This window comes from Microcaecilia unicolor, chromosome 2 (assembly GCF_901765095.1).
Source record: "Microcaecilia unicolor chromosome 2, aMicUni1.1, whole genome shotgun sequence".
NCBI classification, from domain to species: Eukaryota; Metazoa; Chordata; class Amphibia; order Gymnophiona; family Siphonopidae; genus Microcaecilia; species Microcaecilia unicolor.
The window spans coordinates 11,024,719-11,047,658 of record NC_044032.1 but is presented as its reverse complement, the minus strand read 5'-3'; the positions used below and the strand labels follow the sequence as shown (position 1 = coordinate 11,047,658).

The window sequence follows — 22,940 nt, the reverse complement described above, 5'->3', positions numbered from 1 at the left end:
GTACAGGGGGAACTAAAGAAAGACCTCCCAGTAGGTGAGCCTGAGGAAGTTGGGACTGATCCTTCCTTCTTTTTGTAAAGAGAGATGGTTTTTCCTTGGAGTGCTATTAGAAGGATGGAAACACAGTTGGAGGACCTGATCTTACAGAAGTCCAAACAGACATACAGAGGAGGATTGTGAATTGGTTTCTAGTCAGAGCAGCAGGACCCAGAGATCAACAGTCAACAACATTCAACCCTATCTCTAGGAAAGAGTGTTGTATAATATGTCTTATTTTAGCCATGTAACCCCTTGATAGAAGAGTGTTGTATATCATGTCTTAGGCTAACCATGTAACACTGTCCTTGTGTATCATGCTGGCAAAGATCTGCTCTTTAAAAGTTGTGTGTGTGTGTGTGTGTGTGTGTGTGTGTGTGGGTGGGTGGGGGGGGGGTGAAGTTGAGACACAAGATCCCCTGCTGTGGGGGTAGGAGGTTGAGAGACCAGATTGGCTGCTGGGGAGCTGGGGTTGGGGGGTTGAGAGACCAGATCCCCTGCAGGTGGGCAGGAGAGGGAGAGACCAGATCACCTATAGAGTGGGGTTCTTCTGCCCACCCAACTTGGTTCCAGGTCCACCCAAAATTGGGAGTCTGGCTACGCCCCTAATGATCCTGTTCATTGAAATCAGCCTTGTAAGTCCCATAATGCACCAGGATGGGATGGTCAGAAATCCAGGACTATCCCAAAATTTCTAGCTTTGAACTGGGTAACTTCACATCTCTGGGACTGCTGCATCTGCCCCTGGATAGAGAGAGAGGTGGGATCCTAGACCCAGGAAGGAAGAATTGAGGAGGATCCTGGAACCAGGGAACATAAGAGTAGCCGTACTGGGGCAGATCAATGGTTCGTCTAGCCCAACATCCTGCTTCCAACAGTGGTCAGTCCAGGTCACAAATATTGGGACAGAGAAGGAAAGAGAGGTGAAAGTGGATTTGGGAAGGAGGAGAGAGAAGGAGGAATTACTGAGACTGAGGAAAAAGTGAGTGGTGGGGAATGGGAGAGCGGGAGTGAGGGACAGAAATTGGAAGCTGCAGGTAAATGCAGTAGCAAGAGAAAGATTGAGGACTGGTTGGTATGGAAGAGGAGTGAACTCTAGGTGGAGAAGCTGAAAAATATACGGAAGAAAACTGAAAGGAAGAGATCAACGCGAAATGAGGACAGGAGGACAATGGCAAATGAACAAGATGGGAGACTGTGAAAAAGGAGTTAAGAGAAGACAGAGGGGGGGGGGCATTCCAAGATGGCGGCACGCAGGTGAGCGAGCTCTGAACTCCTCTGGGATCGACGCGCTGTAAAACGAATTCCTCTGAATTATGCCACATACTAAACGGAAGGGCAAGGTCCGGAATGTAACCTCAACACCCCGGACCTCATCCCCACGTCCCACGTCAGCTGTTGATCGATCAGTTCACCTCGCAAACTCCTCTCCTACACGCCGTGAGTGAGCCCGCTGTCCACCAGATAGGGGAAACTCTGGAGGGCTTGGGCCTTGAAGTCACGCTTTCTCCTCCGGCGCTTGAACCTCCGCCTCACCCAGAAGGACGCCAACTCCAGAGAGGTTCTTCCGGGACCGAAGAGGTTGCCGCTATTGAGCCCCATATTGAGGTTGCTGGAATGGCTAAGCCAGATGGTTTGCAAGGGCCTGCGGGCCTAAGCATGGATTGGAAGCAATTAGATTCTGCTCCTGGGACGGTATCATTGGAGAACATATGGGTTGTTCTCCAACAACTGGCTGTGAGTGTGGAAAAATCTTCTAAGGAACTTTCATCGTTAGTAAGTACAATGAACACTTTTTCTGAATCTCTGACTGGTATAAAAACAGAGTTTACTACTCAAATAACAAAGACTAATCAAGATGTAAAAAAGTTACAAGATCTTTCCTCAGAAATGATAAAAGACAAAATTATTATATCTAGAAAAATTGACCAAATCGAAAACTACAATCGAAGATTAAACCTGCAAATACTAAATTTTCCAAGAGAGACAGGGATATCAGCTCTGGATGCCTTCAAAAAATATCTAATTGAAATATTGAAATATTCTTCAGAGTCTTTGCCTCCAGTTAACAAAATATATTAGATAAGGAATACAAGTTTTCCTGAAGGTGTGTCTACAACTGGTAAACCTATAAATGAGGTGGGAAGAACAACTTTAAATCTATCCGAATTGCTGGAAGTGACATTATCAGAACATTCAGAAAGAATGACTTTAATGGTGCAGTTCATATTTCAGCAAGATGTTGAAGCTATAAAAAGATTGTATTTTCGGAAAATGAATGACTTATTCTATGGTAAAACAATACGTATATTTCAGGACGTTACAAAACAAACACAAGAGATTAGGAAAAAGTTTTTGAGTATGAGAAAAGAGACCCAAGAGCTTGGAGCCTCTTTCTTTTTGAACTATCCAAGTAAATGTGTAGTGAAATATGAAGGGTTAAAATATATATTTTTCCAGCCAGAACAGTTAAGAGTGTTCATTGATTCAAGAAAGGTATAAAAGTCCACGCTCTAGCAATTGGTTCAAACTGAAGTATTCCCCATATGCTTTAGTAATGCCCCCCCCCCTTTTTTGTGATATAAAAAGACATTAATGTTTTCTTAATTAATGTATCTAAGGGATGATGTAAATCCATTGAATTTTTCTGTCTGATTTTCTGAAACAAGATTTCTTGTATATGTTATGTTATTGGAAATTTAAAAAAAAAAAAAGAGAAGTCAGAGGAAAGCAGAAACCAGGGCCCAGAACTAACTTAATTAGAAAAATGGGATGGTCAGACCACAAAGGTAGAAAAAGAATTGTATTTTCTATATCGTAATTGGAATAGGTCAGCTTTCGGAATGTATATCTGCCAGAGCCAGTGTCAGGCTGCATCTTCTTCAGCTTTAGGCAGACTTGGGGTCCTCTCTGGCCTGGGGACTGATGCACCTCCCTTTCTCCCATCTCCCCATCCTGCCAACATTGGGCTTCATATCTGCTATCTTTATATTTTGCACAGTATGGGAGAAAATGCAGATTTTTCAGTTTCTCTGGTGCTGCACATCATGGAGTGTCCAGATTCTTGAAACATCAATTTAATTTCTGTCTATGTATTTCTATTTTCGGTTTGTGGTCATTTATTCTATACTAGTAAAAAAAGGCCCGTTTCTTAACGCAATGAAACGGGTGCTAGCAATGTAATGAGTTCCTGCCATTAATGTTTCCATGGTTGTATTCTGAATATAACTGTTGTTTACATAGTAACATAGTAACATAGTAGATGACGGCAGAAAACAACCTGCATGGTCCATCCAGTCTGCCCAACAAGATAAACTCATATGTGCTACTTTTTGTGTATACCCTACTTTGATTTGTACCTGTCCTTTTCAGGGCACAGACCGTATAAGTCTGCCCAGCACTATCCCTGCCTCCCAACCACCAGCCCTGCCTCCCGATCTCGACTAAGCTCCTGAGGATCCATTCCTTCTGCACAGGATTCCTTTAAGCTTATCCCACGCATGTTTGAATTCCGTTACTGTTTTCGTTTCCACCACCTGTGTAAGATTTCTTTATATACAATATTTTTTGTGTAAACTGCGTTACAATGTGGTAAAAGTTTTCCTTGTCCAGGCCCTTGGATCAGTTTAAAAATCACATCAGAAGAGCTCCTTACTCATGAGAATGCAACATACAGTTGCTCATATGAGAGACTGAGAGTGACAATGTGTTTTACAGACAGTGTAAGAGAGAGATACACAGAGTGATTGAGTGTGATGTGTGTGAGTGACAAAGTGATTAAATGTTTGTCTTTTTTTTTTTTTTTGTTACATTTATACCCCACACTTTTCCCACTCAATGTGGCAGGCTATGGAGGGTTAAGTGACTTGCCCAGAGTCACAAGGAGCTGCCTGTGCTGGGAATTGAACTCAGTTCCTCAGGACCAAAGTCCACCACCCTAACCACTAGGCCACTCCTCCACCCTTCTGTTCTGTGTACTTGCCTCCACTGAGAGATACACAGAGTGACTGTGTGTGTGTGTGTGTGTGTGTGTGTGTGTGTGTGTGTGTGTGTGTGTGTGTGTGTGTGTGTGTGTGTGTGTGTGTGTGTGTGTGTGTGTGTGTGTGTGTGTGTGTGTGTGTGTGTGTGTGTGTGTGTGTGTGTGTGTGTGTGTGTGTGTGTGTGTGTGTGTGTGTGTGTGTGTGTGTGTGTGTGTGTGTGTGTGTGTGTGTGTGTGTGTGTGTGTGTGTGATGTCTATGTGTGTAAGTGACAAAGTGATTAAATGTTTGTCTTCCCTTCCGTTCCGTGCACTTGTCTCCACTGATGTTCATACCTCCCTGTATATGTGTGTGTGATGTCTGTGTGTGTGTGTGTGTGTGTGTATGTGTGTGAGTGACAAAGTAATTAAATGTTTGTCTTCCCTTCCGTTCCGTGCACTTGTCTCCACTGATGTTCATACCTCCCTGTATATGTGTGTGTGATGTCTGTGTGTGTGTGTGTGTGTCTGTGTGTGTGTATGTGTGATGTGTGTGAGTGACAAAGTGATTAAATGTTTGTCTTCCCTTCCGTTCTGTGCACTTGCCTCCACTGAGAGATACACAGAGTGATTGAGTGTGTGTGTGTGTGTGTGTGTGTGAGAGAGAGAGAGTGACAAAGTGATTAAATGTTTGTCTTCCGTTCTGTGCACTTGCCTCCACTGAGAGATACACAGAGTGACTGAGTGTGTGTGTGTGTGTGATGTCTGTGTGTGTGTGTGATGTCTGTGTATGTGTGTGAGTGACAAAGTGATTAAATGTTTGTCTTCCCTTCCGTTCTGTGCACTTGCCTCCACTGAGAGATACACAGAGTGATTGAGTGTGTGTGTGTGTGTGTGTGTGTGTGTGTGTGTATGTGTGTGTGATGTCTATGTGTGTAAGTGACAAAGTGATTAAATGTTTGTCTTCCCTTCCGTTCCGTGCACTTGTCTCCACTGATGTTCATACCTCCCTGTATATGTGTGTGTGATGTCTGTGTGTGTGTGTGTGTGTGTGTATGTGTGTGAGTGACAAAGTAATTAAATGTTTGTCTTCCCTTCCGTTCTGTGCATTTGCCTCCACTGATGTTCTACCTCCCTGTATATGATTGTTTGTTAGAGATTCAATCCACTCCACTTCCCTCTTCCATGTTCCGTTCTGTCTGATTGGTTCTTCGTTCCTGTGACGTCACGTTTGTTTGCTTGGCAACTATGCAGCATTCCATTTCCTCGACGTGAGGGCGGGGACAGTGAGAGCCAATGAAACGCTGAACTACAGACTTATGAACCCTACACTGCCACAGTGCCACAGAGTCAGCTTCAGAATATTGGAGGTGCTTTTTATTATGTAGGATCTGGTGTTGTGTGTGACCGAGGCCAGGTATTCTGTTAGCATAGATTTTCTTTTCAACAATCTGTAGTAATCTGACTTGTCAGTTTTCCCAATAGGGGTATTGATGCTCTAGGATCCACTGCAATATTTATGGGGCTGCCTTTTCCTAAGTGGGATTGTTGTTAGCGTTGGCATGGTAGATTTGTTCTAAGTCCTGAATGACTTCTTTTTTTTTTTTTTGGTAGTGTTTATTGAGGTTACACTAGAATCAGAAATGTTTTTTATATGGTAAGTTCCATGGGAAATGTCCTAGTTCTGCTCTCTAGCCATTGTTGGGGGAGGGAGCGGGACAGTTTGTGGAGGCAAAACATATGTATGAATTTATGATATGTATCTGGATTTTCAGAAGGCGTTTGACAAAATACCTCATGAAAGACTCCAGAGGAAATTGGAGAGTCATAGGATAGGAGGTAGCGTTCTATTGTGGATTAAAAGCTGGTTAAAAGATAGAAAACAGAGACTAGGGTTAAATGGTCAATATTCTCAATGGAGAAGGGTAGTAAGTGGGGTTCCCCAGAGCTCTGTGCTGGGACCGCTGCTTTTTAACATATTTGTAAATGACCTAGTTATGGGAGTAACTAGTGAGGTAATTAAATTTGCTGATGACACAAAGTTATTCAAAGTCATTAAATCGCGGGAGGATTGTGAAAAATTACAGGAGGACCTTACGAGACTGGGAGACTGGGCGTCTAAATGGCAGATGACGTTTAATGTGAGCAAGTGCAAAGTGATGCATGTGGGAAAGAGGAACTCGAATTATATGTCATGCAAGGTTCCACATTAGGTGTCACGGACCAAGAAAGGGATCTAGGTGTCGTCGTTGATGATACATTGAAACCTTCTGCTCAGTGTGGTGCTGTGGCTAAGAAAGCAAATAGAATGTTAGGTATTATTAGGAAAGGAATGGGAAATAAAAATGAGGATGTTATAATGCCTTTGTATCGTTCCATGGTGCGACCGCACCTCGAATATTGTGTTCAATTCTGGTCGCGCATCTCAAAAAAGATATAGTGGAATTAGAAAATGTGCAGAGAAGGGCGACGAAAATGATAAAGGGGATGGGATGACTTCCCTATGAGGAAAGGCTAAAGCGGCTAGGGCTCTTCAGCTTGGAGAAAAGGTGGCTGAGGGGAGATATGATAGAGGTCTATAAAATAATGAGTGGAGTTGAACGGATAGATGTAAAGCGTCTGTTTACGCTTTCCAAAAATACTAGGACTAGGGGGTATGCGATGAAGCTACAAAGTAGTAAATTTAAAACAAATCAGAGAAAGTGTTTCTTCACTCAACGTGTAATTCAACTCTGCAATTTGTTGCCAGAAAATGTGGTAAAGGCGGTTAGCTTAGCAGAGTTGAAAAAAGGTTTGGACTGCTTCCTACAGGAAAAGTCCATAGACCATTATTAAATTGGACTTGGGGAAAATCCACTATTTCTGAGATAGGTAGTGTAAAATGTTTTGTACTTTTTTAGGATCTTGCTGGGTATTTGTGACCTGGATTGGCCACTGTTGGAAACAGAATGCTGGGCTTGAAGGACCTTTGGTCTGTCCCAATGTGGCAATACTTACAGTATGTACTTATGTACTTGGGATTCTGAATGGAATCTTGCTGTTCTTTGGGGTTCTACATGGAATGTTGCAACTCTTTGAGATTCTGAATGGAATCTTGTCACTCTTTAGGATTCCAGAATCTTGCTACTCTTTGGGGTTCTACATGGAATCTTGCTACTCTTTGGGGTTCTGCATGGAATGTTGCTACTCTTTGGGGTTCTACATGGAATGTTGCTACTCTTTGGGGATCTTACCAGGTATTTGTGACCTGGATTGGCCACTGTTGGAAACAGGATGCTGGGCTTGATGGACCTTTGGTCTGTCCCAATGTGGCAATACTTATGTACTTGGGATTCTGAATGGAATCTTGCTGTTCTTTGGGGTTCTACATGGAATGTTGCAACTCTTTGAAATTCTGCATGGAATCTTGTCACTCTTTAGGATTCCAGAATCTTGCTACTCTTTGGGGTTCTACATGGAATCTTGCTACTCTTTGGGGATCTTACCAGGTATTTGTGACCTGGATTGGCCACTGTTGGAAACAGGATGCTGGGCTTGATGGACCTTTGGTCTGTCCCAATGTGGCAATACTTATGTACTTGGGATTCTGAATGGAATCTTGCTGTTCTTTGGGGTTCTACATGGAATGTTGCAACTCTTTGAAATTCTGCATGGAATCTTGTCACTCTTTAGGATTCCAGAATCTTGCTACTCTTTGGGGTTCTACATGGAATCTTGCTACTCTTTGGGGTTCTGCATGGAATGTTGCTACTCTTTGGGGATCTTGCCAGGTATTTGTGACCTGGATTGGCCACTGTTGGAAACAGGATGCTGGGCTTGATGGACCTTCAGTCTGTCTCAGTATGGCAATACTTATGTACTTATGAACTTGGGATTCTGAATGGAATCTTGCTACTGTGTGAGATTATGCATGGAATCTTGTCACTCTTTTGGATTCCGGAATCTTGCTATTCTTTGCAGTTCTACATAGAATGTTGCTACTCTTTGGGGATCTTGCCAGGTATTTGTGACCTGGATTGGCCACTGTTGGAAACAGGATGCTGGGCTTGATGGACCTTTGGTCTGTCCCAGTGTGGCAATACTTATGTACTTAACACTGTATGGCGGAGCATCTGCATGTTGGGGGACTGTGGTTTACTGAAGGAATATTCTGAGAAACACTGAGTTCAAAATTAGGAAACTGATTCAGGCTTAACTTTGCAGGCCAGGCAGTCTCAGTAACAAGAACAGTGTTCAGACATTTGCTTATGATTAGGCAACATTGGCCACTTGGCCACTGTAGTCCAGGCTTTGGTTATTACGGGATCAGTCTGTTGCTGTACTGTGTTCCCTGAAGAAGGTGATGAAAAAGCAGTTTGTACATTATGCTTTGGCCCGATCGGTGTGGGTCAATTAAAGAAAGGCACCTTTTTAGTCTTCTTACGAAGCGGAGTTGCACGTGGAATCTGCGATTCTTGTTCCCATTTTCAAGTCCCTGAACAATACAGCTCCTCCTGTTTTACTGAAAAGTCGGTAAAATCCTTTTCCTGATGAAACATCATCTTCTTCACACACAGATGAAGTCTGACAGGAGCTGGCACGGCACAGAATGTTCTCAGTTTCTTCTGCTGCACCAGAGAATCTTAGGAGAATTTATTTATTTATAACATTGGTATCCCACATTTTCCCATCTATTTGCAGGCTCAATGTGGCTTACATAGTTCCGTAAATGGTGACACCAGTTCCGGAGAAGAGAAATACATAGTTAGGGTAGAGGAGACAGAGTGGGTTAGGTTACAAGTAAGGAAAGTTCATCTTATGACAAGAACTGAAAGGTATTAGGTTAAACTTTGTTCGTGAAAAATTAACTTGAACAATTAGGAATATTAAACTACAAATCAAGGTAATTTAGCATAAACAATAAGAAATAAAGAATAAATGAGAGGTTATTTGGCATTTTGGAAACACTCAAAGTCTGGCTATACCGCAGGGTAGAGAGAATCACAGGCAAATCACTTTTGCAGGATCTGACTCTCAGCTGACAGAGGTGTAGAGGTTATTTTTAAGGGGTGGGAGGGTACTGAATATTGGATATTTTCTGGGAAATGTATAAATATTATGCACTTACGTTCTGTAAAAATATCTGTATGTAAATTACACTGAATCATGATCAAAAGACACTTCTGTGTGTGAGAGTTTTTCAAAACCAGACCAGTCTCCTGTTCTGCTTTCTGTGCTGTTGACTCAACTTTTTTCCTTGGTTGGAAAGGAAGTGAGATAAATTATGAAACGCACCGTCAGCTTTTAAGATATGAGAATAACTGCAGATAATCCCCAGCTGCCGGGGATTCCTTGAAGCAGAAAAGCCTGGACTGCTACTGAAAAGGCCTGGAAGCAGCAGAACCTTCACTGGCTGCTGATTTGTGTAAGAGCCCCAACTGTTAAAACCGTGGTTGCTGGTGGTAGAAGAGTCCTAGTTACTGATGGGCCGACGATCAGAAGCAAACGCAGGCGCTAGAGGCTGTTATCGCCGTATTAGCACCTGCGTTTGCTACCACCCCATGATCAGAACCCCCGAGCACGTGAAAGAATGCGCTCGCGGGCTCTGAACGCAAGTAGCTTGCAAATGCATGCAAAAGAGGGCTAAATATATTCATCCCCAATGATCAGCGACCAGTGCACCAAAGATTGGCTCGCTGGCCTACGCCAGCTCGGAGCTGGCGTTAGGGTTTGCAGACCATTGGGGAGGAATGGTGAGCCCTGTCCAGCATGAATTTCCATGCTAGCAGGCCCCCATTCCCCCCCACCCCAATGCAGCATTCCCCGCAGGAACCCTGAGCCAAGCCGACCCGACCGACACCACCCCGTCGCTGGGGGGGGGGACATCGGTCATCCACTGGGCAACCAGGGATATCTGAGGGATGTTGAGGGGGGCTGGAGACCCACCGGATCTCCATCCTCCCCTGAACCTGTGTTGGGGGGGGGGGGGGGGAGTCAGCCATATTATCTCCCTGCACATATATATGCTGACTTGGAAAGTCTGCTTATAGCTCAAGGGAAGGTTTGAACCAATGAACTTTTGATAAAAGTTATAGTGATTAAGAAGAAAATGCAAACTCACTTCGTATTAGTCACAGGAATGGAATAATAACAATCCCATGGAAAGTTGGTTATGATAGCATTGTAAAAGTTAATGACAAGTGTGCAGTATGTTATAGCGGTCTGTTTGAGTTATGATGAATGATTAAGGCATGTATTGCATTTATATTGCAGTTAAATAAAGTTGAATATTTGTTATTTACAAATTTAACTCTCTAGAGTACGATTGATATTCTGTCTGTTCACACTTTCCAAAAATACTAGGACTAGGGAGCATGCGATGAAACTACAGTGTAGTACATTTAAAACAAATAGGAGAAAATGTTTTTTCACCCAACGTGTAATTAAACTCTGGAATTCGTTGCCGAAGAACGTAGTGAAGGCGGTTAGCTTGGCAGAGTTTAAAAAGGGGTTAGACAGTTTCCTAAAGGACAAGTCCATAGACCGCTACTAAATGGACTTGGGAAAAATCCACAATTTCGGGAGTAACTAGTATAAAATGTTTGTACGTTTGGGTAACTTGCCAGGTGCACTTGACCTGGATTGGCCGCTGTCGGGGACAGGATGCTGGGCTCGATGGACCTTTGGTCTTTTCCCAGTATGGCATTACTTATGTACTTATGTACTTATGATATTGGTCAGTAGGAATACCAACCAAATACTGACTGTGAGGATTTTAACATTGATGCTGTAATCCACCTGGGACAAATGATCTGGCTAAAAATAGAACACTAAAGGCCCTTTTACTAAGCTACGTGAACAGCTATGCGCATCCAACGCAAGCCAAATTGGAGTTATTGCCCGGTTACCGCAAGGCCCTTGCGGTAATTTCAATTTTGGCACACATCCGCTATGTGCGTCTGAAATTTTTTTTTATTTTCTGGCATGCGTCAGCTATGCGCGTCAAGTGACATTTGACGCACGTAAGACCGTTACCGCGTGAGACCTTACCGCTAGGTCAATGGCTTGCGGTAATGTCTCAGACTCAAAATGGATGTGCAGCAATTTTCATTTTGCCGCACGTCTGTTTTCAGCAAAAATTTTAAAAAGGCATTTTTTTGTAGGTGCGCTATAAAATAATTCTGCTCGTGCCCAAAACACGTGTCTACACTACCGCAGGCCATTTTTCAGTGCACCTTAGTAAAAGGACCCTGTGGAGCGCAGATAGCTTGCCGGAGACTAAGGGAGGGGCTAAAGTCTTTGGCTTGGACAGTAGATTTTTTTTCTGAAGTACTACCTACCTATGTAATGACAGGGGAAAGACTATTGGGCTCATTTTCGAACGAGAAGGGCGCCCATCTTTTGACACAAATCGGGAGATGGGCGTCCTTCTCCCAGGGTCACCCAAATCAGCATAATCAAAAGCCGATTTTGGGCGCCCTCAACTGCTTTCCGTCGCTGGGGCGACCAAAGTTCCCAGGGGCGTGTCGGAAGTATAGTGAAGGCAGGACTGGGGCGTGCCTAACATATGGGCGTCCTCGGCCGATAACGGAAAAAAGAAGGGCGTCCTTGACGAGCACTTGGCCGACTTTACTTAGTCCATATTTCTTTACGACCAAGCTACAAAATGTTCCCTAAATGACCACCGGAGGAAATCGGGGATGACCTCCCCCTACTCCCCCAGTGGTCACTAACCCCCTCCCACCCTAAAAAAAATATTTAAACATTTTATGCCAGCCTCAAATGTCATACCCAGCTCCCTGACAGCAGTATGCAGGTACCTGGAGCAGTTTTTAGTGGGTGCAGTACACTTCAGACAGGTGGACCCAGGCCCACCCCCCCCTACCTGTTAAACTTGTGATGGTAAATGTGAGCCCTCCAAAACCCACCACAAACCCACTGTACCCACATCTAGGTGCCCTCCTTCACCCCTTAGGGCTATGGTAGTGGTGTACAGTTGTGGGGATTGAGTTTTTTTTTTTGGGGGGGGGTTGGGGGCTCAGCACCCAAGTTAAGGGAGCTATGCACCTGGGAGCAATTTGTGAAGTCCACTGCAGTGCCCCCTAGGGTGCTTGGTTGGTGTCCTGGCATGTCAGGGGCACCAGTGCACTACGAATGGTAGCTATAAAAATGGCAACAGATTTTTATGTAAGACTAGAGAAAAATGCCCGTTTCTGTTAGAAATGAAACGGGCGCTAGCAAGGTAATCTCATTTTGCCATGAATGTTTTTTTTTTACAGGTGGTGCATTCCCCCCTCCCCCTCTTCCCCCCTCCCCCTTTTCCCCCTCCCTCATTCCCCCTCCACCTCCCTCCGAGTTCCAGGACCCCCTCCCTCCCTCCCAGTTCCAGTCCCTCCCAGTTCCAGGCCCCCTCCCCTCTCTCTCTCCTTTCCCTCCCCCCTCCCTCTGAGTTCCAGGGTCCCCCTCCCTCCCTCCCATTTCCACAGTCCCCCGTCCTTCCCTCCCTCCCTCCCTCCCAGTTCCAGGGGTCGTCCCTCCCTCCCAGTTCCAGGCCCCCTCCCCTCTCTCTCTCCTTTCCTTCCCCCCTCCCTCTGAGTTCCAGGGTCCCCCCTCCCTCCCTCCCATTTCCACAGTCCCCCGTCCCTCCCTCCCTCCCAGTTCCAGGGGTCGTCCCTCCCTTCCAGTTCCAGGCCCCTCCCTCCGAATTTTAAAAGGCATCTTGACTTACCTCGGCGGGGTTACGGCGGCCGGCAGCAGCGGTAAAAAGCATGCAGGCTCGGCCCTTCTCGCTCTCTCAGCTCTGGTCCTGCTCTCATTTCCTGTTTCCGCAAGGGCGGGACCAGAGCTGAGAGACTGAGAATGGCCGAGCCTGCACGATTTTTACCTCTGCTGCCGGCCGCTGTAACACCGAAGTCAAGATGACTTTTAAAATTCGGAGGGAGGGGGCCTGGAACTGGAAGGGAGGGAATACGACCCTGGAACTTGGAGGGAGGGAGGGGCGGACCCTGGAACTGGGAGGGAGGGAGGGACGGACAACAACCCTGGAACTCAGAGAGAGGGAGGGAACGAACGAACTTCCGGTGGGTGAATATTGGCGGTTTCCCTGGCAACACGGTGACGTCACCGGAAGGCTTCAGATATTACGAACCGAGAGCTTCAGAACGTTGGAGGTGCAAATTATTATAGTAGAAATGTAAATAAAAGCATGTGAAAAAGCAAGCAGATATGGTTCTCCAAACAAGTGGCTGAAAAATTAAAGGCAGAAGAGGCAGTGTTCAAGAAATACAGAAGATATGAATAGCCACGCTGGGTCAGACCAACGGTCCATCTAGCCCAGTATCCTGCTTCCAACAGCAGCCAATCGAGGTCACAAGTACCTGGCAGAAAGCCTTTTTCAACAGAAAAGCCTTAAGATGTTTTTGAAACTGTAAACAGCCAGTTCAAGTCCGCAGTTCAAGAGTTAGAGGATTCCATCATGATGACCCAGCAAGTTTCGATGAGCAGCAGACACCAAGTCTAACCTGGATGGAAAGATGAAGCACCCAATAATAATTTATCCACTGCTCTCAATGTCCTAGGTGGACGATAGATTCTACGAGTACCAGCAACTTTCCATGCTACCAATACCGGAGTAAACAGTGGCAGTAGCCGGAAGGATGCTAGGCTGCTCAGAGAATCAGCAGAAGAAAAGGCAACGTTAATGTCATTGATATTGTGTTGAGTTCTGGAGGCTGTATCTGACTATGGATATAAAAACACTTGAAGCAGTTCACAGAAAAGCACAAAAAAAAAGTGGTATGGAGTTTGCACCATAACACGCACGAGAAAAGACTTGAAGATTTGAATGTATATACCCTAGAGGAAAGGAGGGATAGGGGTGACATGATACTTGAAAGTTATTAATATACAAAGAATCTTTTCCAGATTTGAGGATATGATAGAGGTCTATAAAATAATGAGTGGAGTTGAACGGGTAGATGTGAAGCATCTGTTCATGCTTTCCAAAAATACTAGGACTAGGGGGCATGTGATGAAGCTACAATGTAGTAAAGTTAAAACAAATCAGAGAAAATGTTTCTTCACTCTGGAATTCGTTGCCAGAGAGTGTGGTAAAGGCGGTTAGCTTAGCGGAGTTTAAAAAAGGTTTGGCCAGCTTCCTAAAGAAAAAGTCCATAGACCATTATTAAATGGACTAGGGGAAAATCCACTATTTCTGGGATAAGCAGTATAAAATGTATTGAACTTTTTTGGGATCTTGCCAGGTATTTGTGACCTGGATTGGCCACTGTTGGAAACAGGATGCTGGACCTTTGGTCTTTCCCAGTTTGGCAACACTTATGCACTTATGTAAGCGATAGAGCTAGAGAAGATGAATTAAAGTTGCAGGAGCAATGTTAGGAGTAATTATTTTTATGGAGAGGGTAGTGGATGCCCGAAATGTGTTCCTGGGGGAGTGGTGGAGACAGAAACAGTGATGGAATTCAAAAATGCATGAGACGAACATAAAGGATACTTATTTGGGAAGAGGATGGAATAAAAATAAAATGACGATGCTTAGATGACATTTCCAGTACTGGGAAGTAAGGGCTCGTGCTCGGCGGACTTCTGCAGTCTGTGTCCCAAATATGGCAAAAGAACAGGGCAGATTTCTATGGTCTGTGTCCTGATTTATGGAAAGACAGATCTGGATGGGCTGGAGTGGGCTTCGACAGCAGTTCCAGTGCTAGGCAGACTTCTATAGCAGATCAGGAACAGGTATGTGTATTGTATATCGCATTCGTATCATATGCTATGAAGGTATCTCAGAAGGAAAGGGGAAGAAACTTTTGAAGTTTGCAGCATTGTTGGATTGTTGATTCAGCCAAGTATTGACTCGAACATGTCGGGTAGCTCAGAATGCGACAGCGAGAATTTGATGTGGCTGCTCAAGGTTTGAACATATCACACTAGTTTTGAAGGAGCTCCATCGTGTGGGAATATCCAGTTCAAAGTACTTATGATGATTTTTAAACTCTGTCTCATAGAATCTATCGTCCACCTAGGGACATTGAGAGCAGCGGACAAATTATGATCGGATGTTTCATCTTTCCATCCAGGTTAGACTGGATGCCTACCGCTCATCCATACTTTACATTGCTGGTTCATCGTTATGGAATCCTCTGACTCTTGAACTGCGGACTTCAAGTGGCTTTTTACAGTTTCAAAAACATCTTAAGGCTTTTTATTCCTTGGACTCAGCTTTGTGTACTTTATTCTGTTCTACTATTTTTCTGTTTTTGCTGTACCAGTGATTTCACAGTGAGAATCCTCAAAGGTAACTTTAAAACCATACAAGAACGTAAGACCTTTGAAGTCAGAATGATTGAATATTTTAACACCCAACATAAAGGGATCTTTCACTTGCTCATCTTCCAATGTGGTATATATCATTCAGTGTAAAAAATGTAACGAAGGATGCTATATTGGAGAAACAGGCCAGATGCTTAAGACAAGATTCAATTTACATAGACATCATATGAACAATACTGGTGCCAGCAGGGTTCCCACGCCTGTTGGTCAACATTTTACAGGACCAGGACACTGTACCAGTGACTTCACAGTGAGAATCCTGAAAGGTAACTTTAAAACCATACAAGAACGTAAGACCTTTGAAGTCAGAATGATTGAATATTTTAACACCCAACAGAAAGGACTTAACAAGGATCTGGAGTTCCTAGCCCATTATCTCTATATATAATCTCTATATATAAAAGGCAAGACCAACGTTCTATGAAGCCTCCAGCCGGAAGTGTGAAGCGCCAGAGATATCCGGTTTCCTCATGAGTGAAGGAAAACAGCACAGCACGAACTCCCTCTCTCTGTAACAGTGAAGGACTCAGAGGGGGAGGGGAGAGAGATGCCCTCACTCTCTCTGTAACACAGAACAGCAGGAAACTTAACACTGAAGGACTGGACTCCAAGGGGGGAGGGGGAGGGAGAGAGGGCAGAGGGCAGAGGGCAGGGACACACACTCCCACATGCACACTCTGAAGAAAACCTTGCTAGCCCCCCGTTTCATTTGCATCAGAAACGGGGCTTTTTTACTAGTAAACCATAAAGCTGTATCTCTCTGTTGATCACCCTCCCCTCACCTATCCACACCTATCCTGTTAGAATATCAATGATATGCTTTGATGTTCCCATGCATACCTCCGACCCACCCCCATCCTCTCACCCTGTCAGACTGTCATAGTAATGCTTGAATGTTTTCACTTATACACACTGTCAGCTAGCACATTTGCTTATTTCCGATCTGAGGAAGAAGGGCAACCTTCGAAAGCTAATCAAGAAATGTATTAAGTTATGTCCAATAAAAAAGGTATCATCTTATTTTCTTTTCCATGTTTTAATTTTGTTTGATTTCTGTTGATTACCTTTAAGAGTGGATTAAGACGGCTACCACACCTCTCTACTGGAGCACATACAAGAAAGTAAGACCTTTGAAGTCAGAATGATTGAATATTTTAACACCCAACAGAAAGGACTTAACAAGGATCTGGGGTTCCTAACCCATTATAAACCATAAAGCTGTATGTCTCTGTTGATCACCCCACCCCACCCCTCACCTATCCACACCCATCCTGTTAGAATATCAATGATATGCTTTGATGTCCCCATGCATACCTCCGACCCACCCCCATCCTCCCACCCTGTCAGACTATCATAGTAATGCTTGAATGTTTTCACTTATATACACTGTCAGCTAGCACATTTGCTTATTTCCGATCTGATGAAGAAGAGCAACCTTCGAAAGCTAATCAAGAAATGTATTAAGTTATGTCCAATAAAAAAGGTATCATCTTATTTTCTTTTCCATGTTTTGTTTTGTTTGATTTCTATTGATAACCTTAAGAGTGGACTAACACGGCTACCACACTCCTCTGCTGTATTTTTTAAAATCTAATTAAAAAAAGGCATTCCTGTAACTGATTCTTAAATATTTTGATAAGAGGTGGGTCGATTGTTCCTGGTTAAGTGATTGAGGGGTCCTTTTACTAGGCTGCGGTAAAAGGGGGCCTGTGCTAGCGTCAGCGTATGTTTTGACGCGCTCTGAGGCCCCCTTTTACCCGCAGCGAGTAAAAGGCTGTCTGTTGTTCTGGAAAAGAAATGGCCGTGTGATAAGCGAACCACTTGCCGCGTGGCCATTTCGAGGGGGGGGGAGCGCTTACCGCCACCCATCGAGGTGGCGGTAAGGGCTCCGTCGCTAACCCAGCGGGAACCGGGCAGCGTGCAGTTCTGCCTGAGTACTGCTGGGTAAGCACCGGCGCTACAAAAATAGAAACTTTATTGTAACACCGGAAATGGCGCGCTGAGGGCGGGAACTCCTGCCTTGCCCCTGCGGAAGTTCCGGATTGGCGCGCAGGAAGCCTGTTGCTGCAAGTCAGCCCTTTAGTAAAAAGGCACCTCGAGGCTTCTATTTGCTTATTTTACTATGTAATTAATTGTATTGTAAAGCGCTCACCTCTTTACCACTGCTTTTGACTCCTAACTCACTTGCCCTGCCCTTTATCCTCACCTCTTTATTCCCTTACCCTTAATTGTTCTGTCTGTTTACCTGTCTTGTCTAGATTGTAAGCTCTTTGAGCAGGGACTGTCTTCTGTGTACGGTGTACAGCGCTGTGTATGCCTTGTAGCGCTATAGAAATGATAAGTAGTAGTAGTCTCTGGTAACCAGAGCTGATATTGTGATGTCATAATGCCTCAGTCCCCCAATAAGAGCCAACCTCATCAGTGATGTCACAATGGCTTGATTGCCCTATACTTGGCTCACTTGTATTACATAGCTCTTTGAGCAGGGACCGTCTTCTGTGTACGGTGTACAGCGCTGCGTATGCCTTGTAGCGCTATAGAAATGATAAGTAGATAGATAGATAGAACTATGGATGAAGCGGTCTATAAATGTTTTTAAATAAATAAAATATTTAATTTGACTATGCAGGAACCAAAATGATAAAGTCGCTGTATCAGATTTAACTGTCTATTTGTGGGCTGGCATTGTGGCAACTTGCCAACTGCCCTATTTCTAATGCCAGTACTTGATCTTAAACTAGGGTTACTATGGATGCTGTAATGTCTTTTTTTTTCATTATATCTTTTAGTTTTCACAACATTCATCCAGTACTGAATGATAGGACTAAAGAAATGAATCCATAAGGAGACAAACTATTACAGAGCAATAATAGATATTTTACATAGTAACATGGTAGATGACGGCTGAAAAAGACCTGCACGGTCCATCCAGTCTGCTCAACAAGATATACTTTTTGTGTATACCTAACCTTGGTTTGTATCTGTCATTTTCAGGGCACAGACCGTAGAAGTCTGCCCAGCACTAGCCCCGCCTCCCAAAACCCCAGCCCCGCCTCCCAAAACCCCAGCCCCGCCTCCCAATCTCGGCTAAGCTTCTCAGGACCCATTCCTTCTGAACAGGATTCCTTTATGTATATGGTCAATCAAGTCTGCTTGGTTGGGGGATGGGGGGGGGGGGGGGTTGGTGCCAGGAGCAAAGAAAAACAAATAAGAGAAAGTAAATCAATGGAGAAGGAGATACGTCGCTATAGGCAAACATATCTGTATCTAAGGTGAATGTTCCCTTGCCACAAGAGAGTCCAAGAGCTCAAAAACCAAAGCAACAACACTCAAGTGATACATTACATTGACAAGAGACGTTCACACCCAGACTGAGGACTTGTAGCATTGGAGTGGCAGAGTGGCCTAATGGTCAGTGCAGCAGCCTAAGAATCAGGGGAGCAAGGTTTGATTCCCACTGCTGCTCCTTTTGACCTAACCCTCCATTGCTCCAGGAAAAAAATAACTACCTGCATATAATATGTAAACTGCTTTGACTGTAACTACAGAAAGGCAGTATATCAAATCCCATCCCCTTTCCCTTTCAACCCCCAAAATTTCCTGTGCTTTTCATACATACTGTAAGCACGCAGATGTGGAATGCACTTCCAAATCACTTGAAAACAATTAACGAAATAACGAACTTTCGTAAATCGCTGAAAACCTATCTGTTCACCAAAGCCTACCACGAAAATCCATAACTAACCACAACACTTCACCACTCCACCCTTACTATAACTGCCTTCTTTCCACAATTGCTTGATTAGATAGACTTGTTAGCCTGTTACTCTTAATATATCTGTAACTCCAATTGTATTTCTATACCCTGAAATGGTGATGACATAACAGGTCTTTGTTAGCCACATTGAGCCTGCAAGTAGGTGGGAAAATGTGGGCTACAAGTGCAATAAATAAATAAATAGTCGAGAAAAATCAAGAAATATTTGAATCTTGGCACCCAAAAAAGCTTGTCCATATTCTTAAAGATGAAATACAGTATCCGGTCAGGCTCAGGAGCAAACACAACCACCAGGGTATCTCTCTCGTTTAACACTGAGGGAGCTCTCCAGAAACCCGGGGTCCCTTTACTAAGGTGCGCCGAAAAATGGCCTGCGCTGTTGTAGGCGCACAAAGGTCCATTTTTCAGTGCGCCTGCAAAAAAGACCTTTTTTTTTGGCCGAAAAAGGACGTGCGGCAAAAGCCACATTGAACCTGCCATACGGTGGGAAAATGTGGGATACAAATGCAATAAATAAACGAGGGTAACCTGCACAGATTCCAGATACAACTCTGGCCGCCTCGTTGGGTAGGCTGGATGTACCATGCAGATCGTTATCTGCTGTCTTTCACTGTGTTACTGTGTTTCTATTAAAAGTTTGATTTTTCTGTCTGGTATTTTTGCTGCTTTGGAGTCTTATTATTTTGGTGGGGGGGGGGAGGTTGGGAAGTGTTTTCTGTATTTTTGTACGAAAACGTTTGGAGGTTTTGCAATCTACCTTGAGAAGTTGACATTTCTTCTTTACGCATTGTTAATTTTTGTTTCTCTGTTTGTGGAATCGGTAAAGACCTTCTTGAGAAATTTTTAAAAAAGGTTTGATTTTCTTTTCGGCTGGTCTTTCTGTTGCTTTTTGATCCCTTCGCTCTGCTTTTGTTTCCATTTGCAAAGGGACAAACCACTCTTCTTGTTTTGACATCATGTATTATTGTCATATAACATCTTTTTATATTAAAACGTCACACACATATACCTACAAATCATTATTACAGCAAATGTTTCACACACATAAAATTCTATAAATTGTGTGCCCATATACAAGATTTTATGCACATAATATTTTCTGCAATAACTTTTTTTGTGCGTGGAAAAAGTCAGCTTTGTGTGGGTACACCTGAATCGAAAAAGCGGTCTGTTTACTAAAGCACACTAACGGATTTAGTGCACCCTAAATTATATTCCTATGGCCTGATGGCATTTAACGCATACTAAATCCATTATCACAGCTTAGTAAAAGGACCCCTTACTGTATTAGCGCAACTTTCACGCATGCAAAAGTTTTCTTGCGGGCGCAATTTCTAATTTAGTACTGTGACTTTAAAGAATATAATTAGCTTGTCTCCCTCTTTGAACTAGACAAATAAGAGATTAGGGAGTTTCATTTATTATGGGAAAACAATATGGGTATTAAACAGGCGAGTAAAGGGGTATGATTTAAAAGCACCCTCAAAAATGGAGCATGACAACCAACTCCAGAAATCTATTCCAAGTATATAGGACAGCAAGATGGATGACTGAATATTGCCATTGTCCATGTCATTTATGGGCCTGTCCCTGAAACACTCAAACTCATACTTAAACATATATCAACTTAAATAGGCATTACCCAAGCAGCAAAGGACTCAAATACAAATCCACCAATGCATCCAGCTTTTCCTACTCAAGCGCACAACTATGGAACGCACTGCCAAAAGCAGTAAAAACTACGCTCGACCACCTAAAATTCCGGAAAGCACTAAAAACAGACCTGTTCAGAAAAACACATACCCCACCGACCCAACATAAAAATACCAGGATACCTGCGACACAACGTAACCAAAGACCGTAATGGACATATCCTAACTCTTCCTCTCCCTCTCTAAGTTCCCCCCCCCCCCCAATTGTATGCACCATACAATACAAATGTAACAAATAAATAAAATAAATAAATAAATAATGCCTCTGTCAATTGAATATTATTAATTTACTGCTTTCAGAGTTATGAGATCTTTTTTTTTTCCTTTTAGCAAGCATTTAGAAACTGTTGGTTTTCAGTTCACATCCTTAACACACAGTTTTGTCTCAGTCTCACAACTAGTGAAAGCATCTGTGAAGCGACAGCAAACGCATCAGTGAAGACACAAGAGCTCCAGAGTTCAGAACCTACCTGTGAAGAGGACAAACATGTAGAGCAGGTTGGAGATCCCCATGACCATCCTTTCACCAGTCCTCGCAGTGCTGGAGAGGAAGGTCTACCCCCAGGGACGAGGCAGAGCAGAATTAAAAAGCTCACTGCACATCTTATCAGGAAGTGGGTTCGATGAGAATGGGAAGTTCAGCTGGCTGCCTCTGACAGCTCCGTGATGTGACTCACAAAAGCTTCAATTCAGTGAAGTCCAGCACAATGATGAAAACAGATTTACATAACATAAATACAGTAATTCACTATGACATGCCAGAAAAACCACACTAATAATTGCCATATCATTCAAGAAAATCCACATTATCAGGCCAAGAAAACCCAATGGGTAATGTCCATTTCAACTCAGTAGAAACCACCCAACTAATTCTCACATGACCAGGAAAATGACACAGATAACTTCCATATAAGTTTGGGGGGAAATGGCTAATTCCTGTATCATCCAGAAAAATCCATAAGAATAATCCTCTAATATGAAGAGCAATTTAGTTATCGGGATTTATTAACCGCCTTTATGAAGAGATTCTCCCAAGACAGTGTATAGTAGGTATAGTTTAACATGAAACTTACAATTTTGTTGACAGCATAACAATAGTAAATTGTACAAGTATAAACATAAATACATAAGAATATAGGAACATAAGAGTAGCCATAGTGGGTCAGACTGATGGTTCATCTAGCCCAGTATCCTGTTTTCCAAATAGTGGCCAAGCCAGGTCACAAGTAACTGGCAGAAACCGAGATCATGGCAACATTCCATGTAGAACCCCAAAGAATAGCAAGATTCTGGAATCCTAAAGAGTGACAAGATTCCATGCAGAATCTCAAAGAGTAGCAACATTCCACGTAGAACCCCCCCAAAATAGCAAGATTCTGGAATCCAAAAGAGTGACAAAATTCCATGCAGAATCTCAAAGAGTAGCAACATTCCATGTAGAACCCCAAACAATAGCAAGATTTCGGAATCCTAAACAGTGACAAGATTCCATGCAGACTCTCAATGAGTAGCAACATTCCATGTAGAACCCCAAAGAATAGCAAGATTCTGGAATCCTAAAGAGTGACAAGATTCCATGCAGAATCTCAAAGAGTAGCAACGAAGCCCAAAGAATAGCAAGATTCTGGAATCCTAAAGAGTGACAAGATTCCATGCAGAATCTCAAAGAGTAGCAACATTCCACGTAGAACCCCCCAAAATAGCAAGATTCTGGAATCCAAAAGAGTGACAAGATTCCATGCAGAATCTCAAAGAGTAGCAACATTCCATGTTGAACCCCAAAGAATAGCAAGATTCTGGAATCCTAAAGAGTGACAAGATTCCATGCAGAATCTCAAAGAGTAGCAACATTCCATGTAGAACCCCAAAGAATAGCAAGATTCTGGAATCCTAAAGAGTGACAAGATTCCATGCAGAATCTCAAAGAGTAGCAACATTCCACGTAGAACCCCCCAAAATAGCAAGATTCTGGAATCCAAAAGAGTGACAAGATTCCATGCAGAATCTCAAAGAGTAGCAACATTCCATGTAGAACCCCAAAGAATAGCAAGATTCTGGAATCCTAAAGAGTAACAAGATTCCATGTAAAATCTCAAAGAGTAGCAACATTCCACGTAGAACCCCCCAAAA

General features: G+C 43.5%; 1 protein-coding gene across 4 annotated transcripts in view; it reads right to left on the bottom strand.

Annotated features, from left to right (window-relative positions):
* LOC115461812 (sialic acid-binding Ig-like lectin 15) overlaps positions 1 to 21,396 on the bottom strand; it is a 79,370-nt gene extending 57,974 nt beyond the window's left edge. For all 4 annotated transcript variants that reach the window (XM_030191856.1, XM_030191857.1, XM_030191859.1 and 1 more), the window contains exon 1: positions 21,281 to 21,396. In XM_030191856.1, the coding sequence (XP_030047716.1) occupies positions 21,281 to 21,329 (49 nt within the window). In that variant the 5' untranslated portion in view covers positions 21,330 to 21,396. The remainder of the gene's footprint in view (positions 1 to 21,280) is intronic.
* Between the last annotated feature and the right edge of the window lie 1,544 nt (positions 21,397 to 22,940).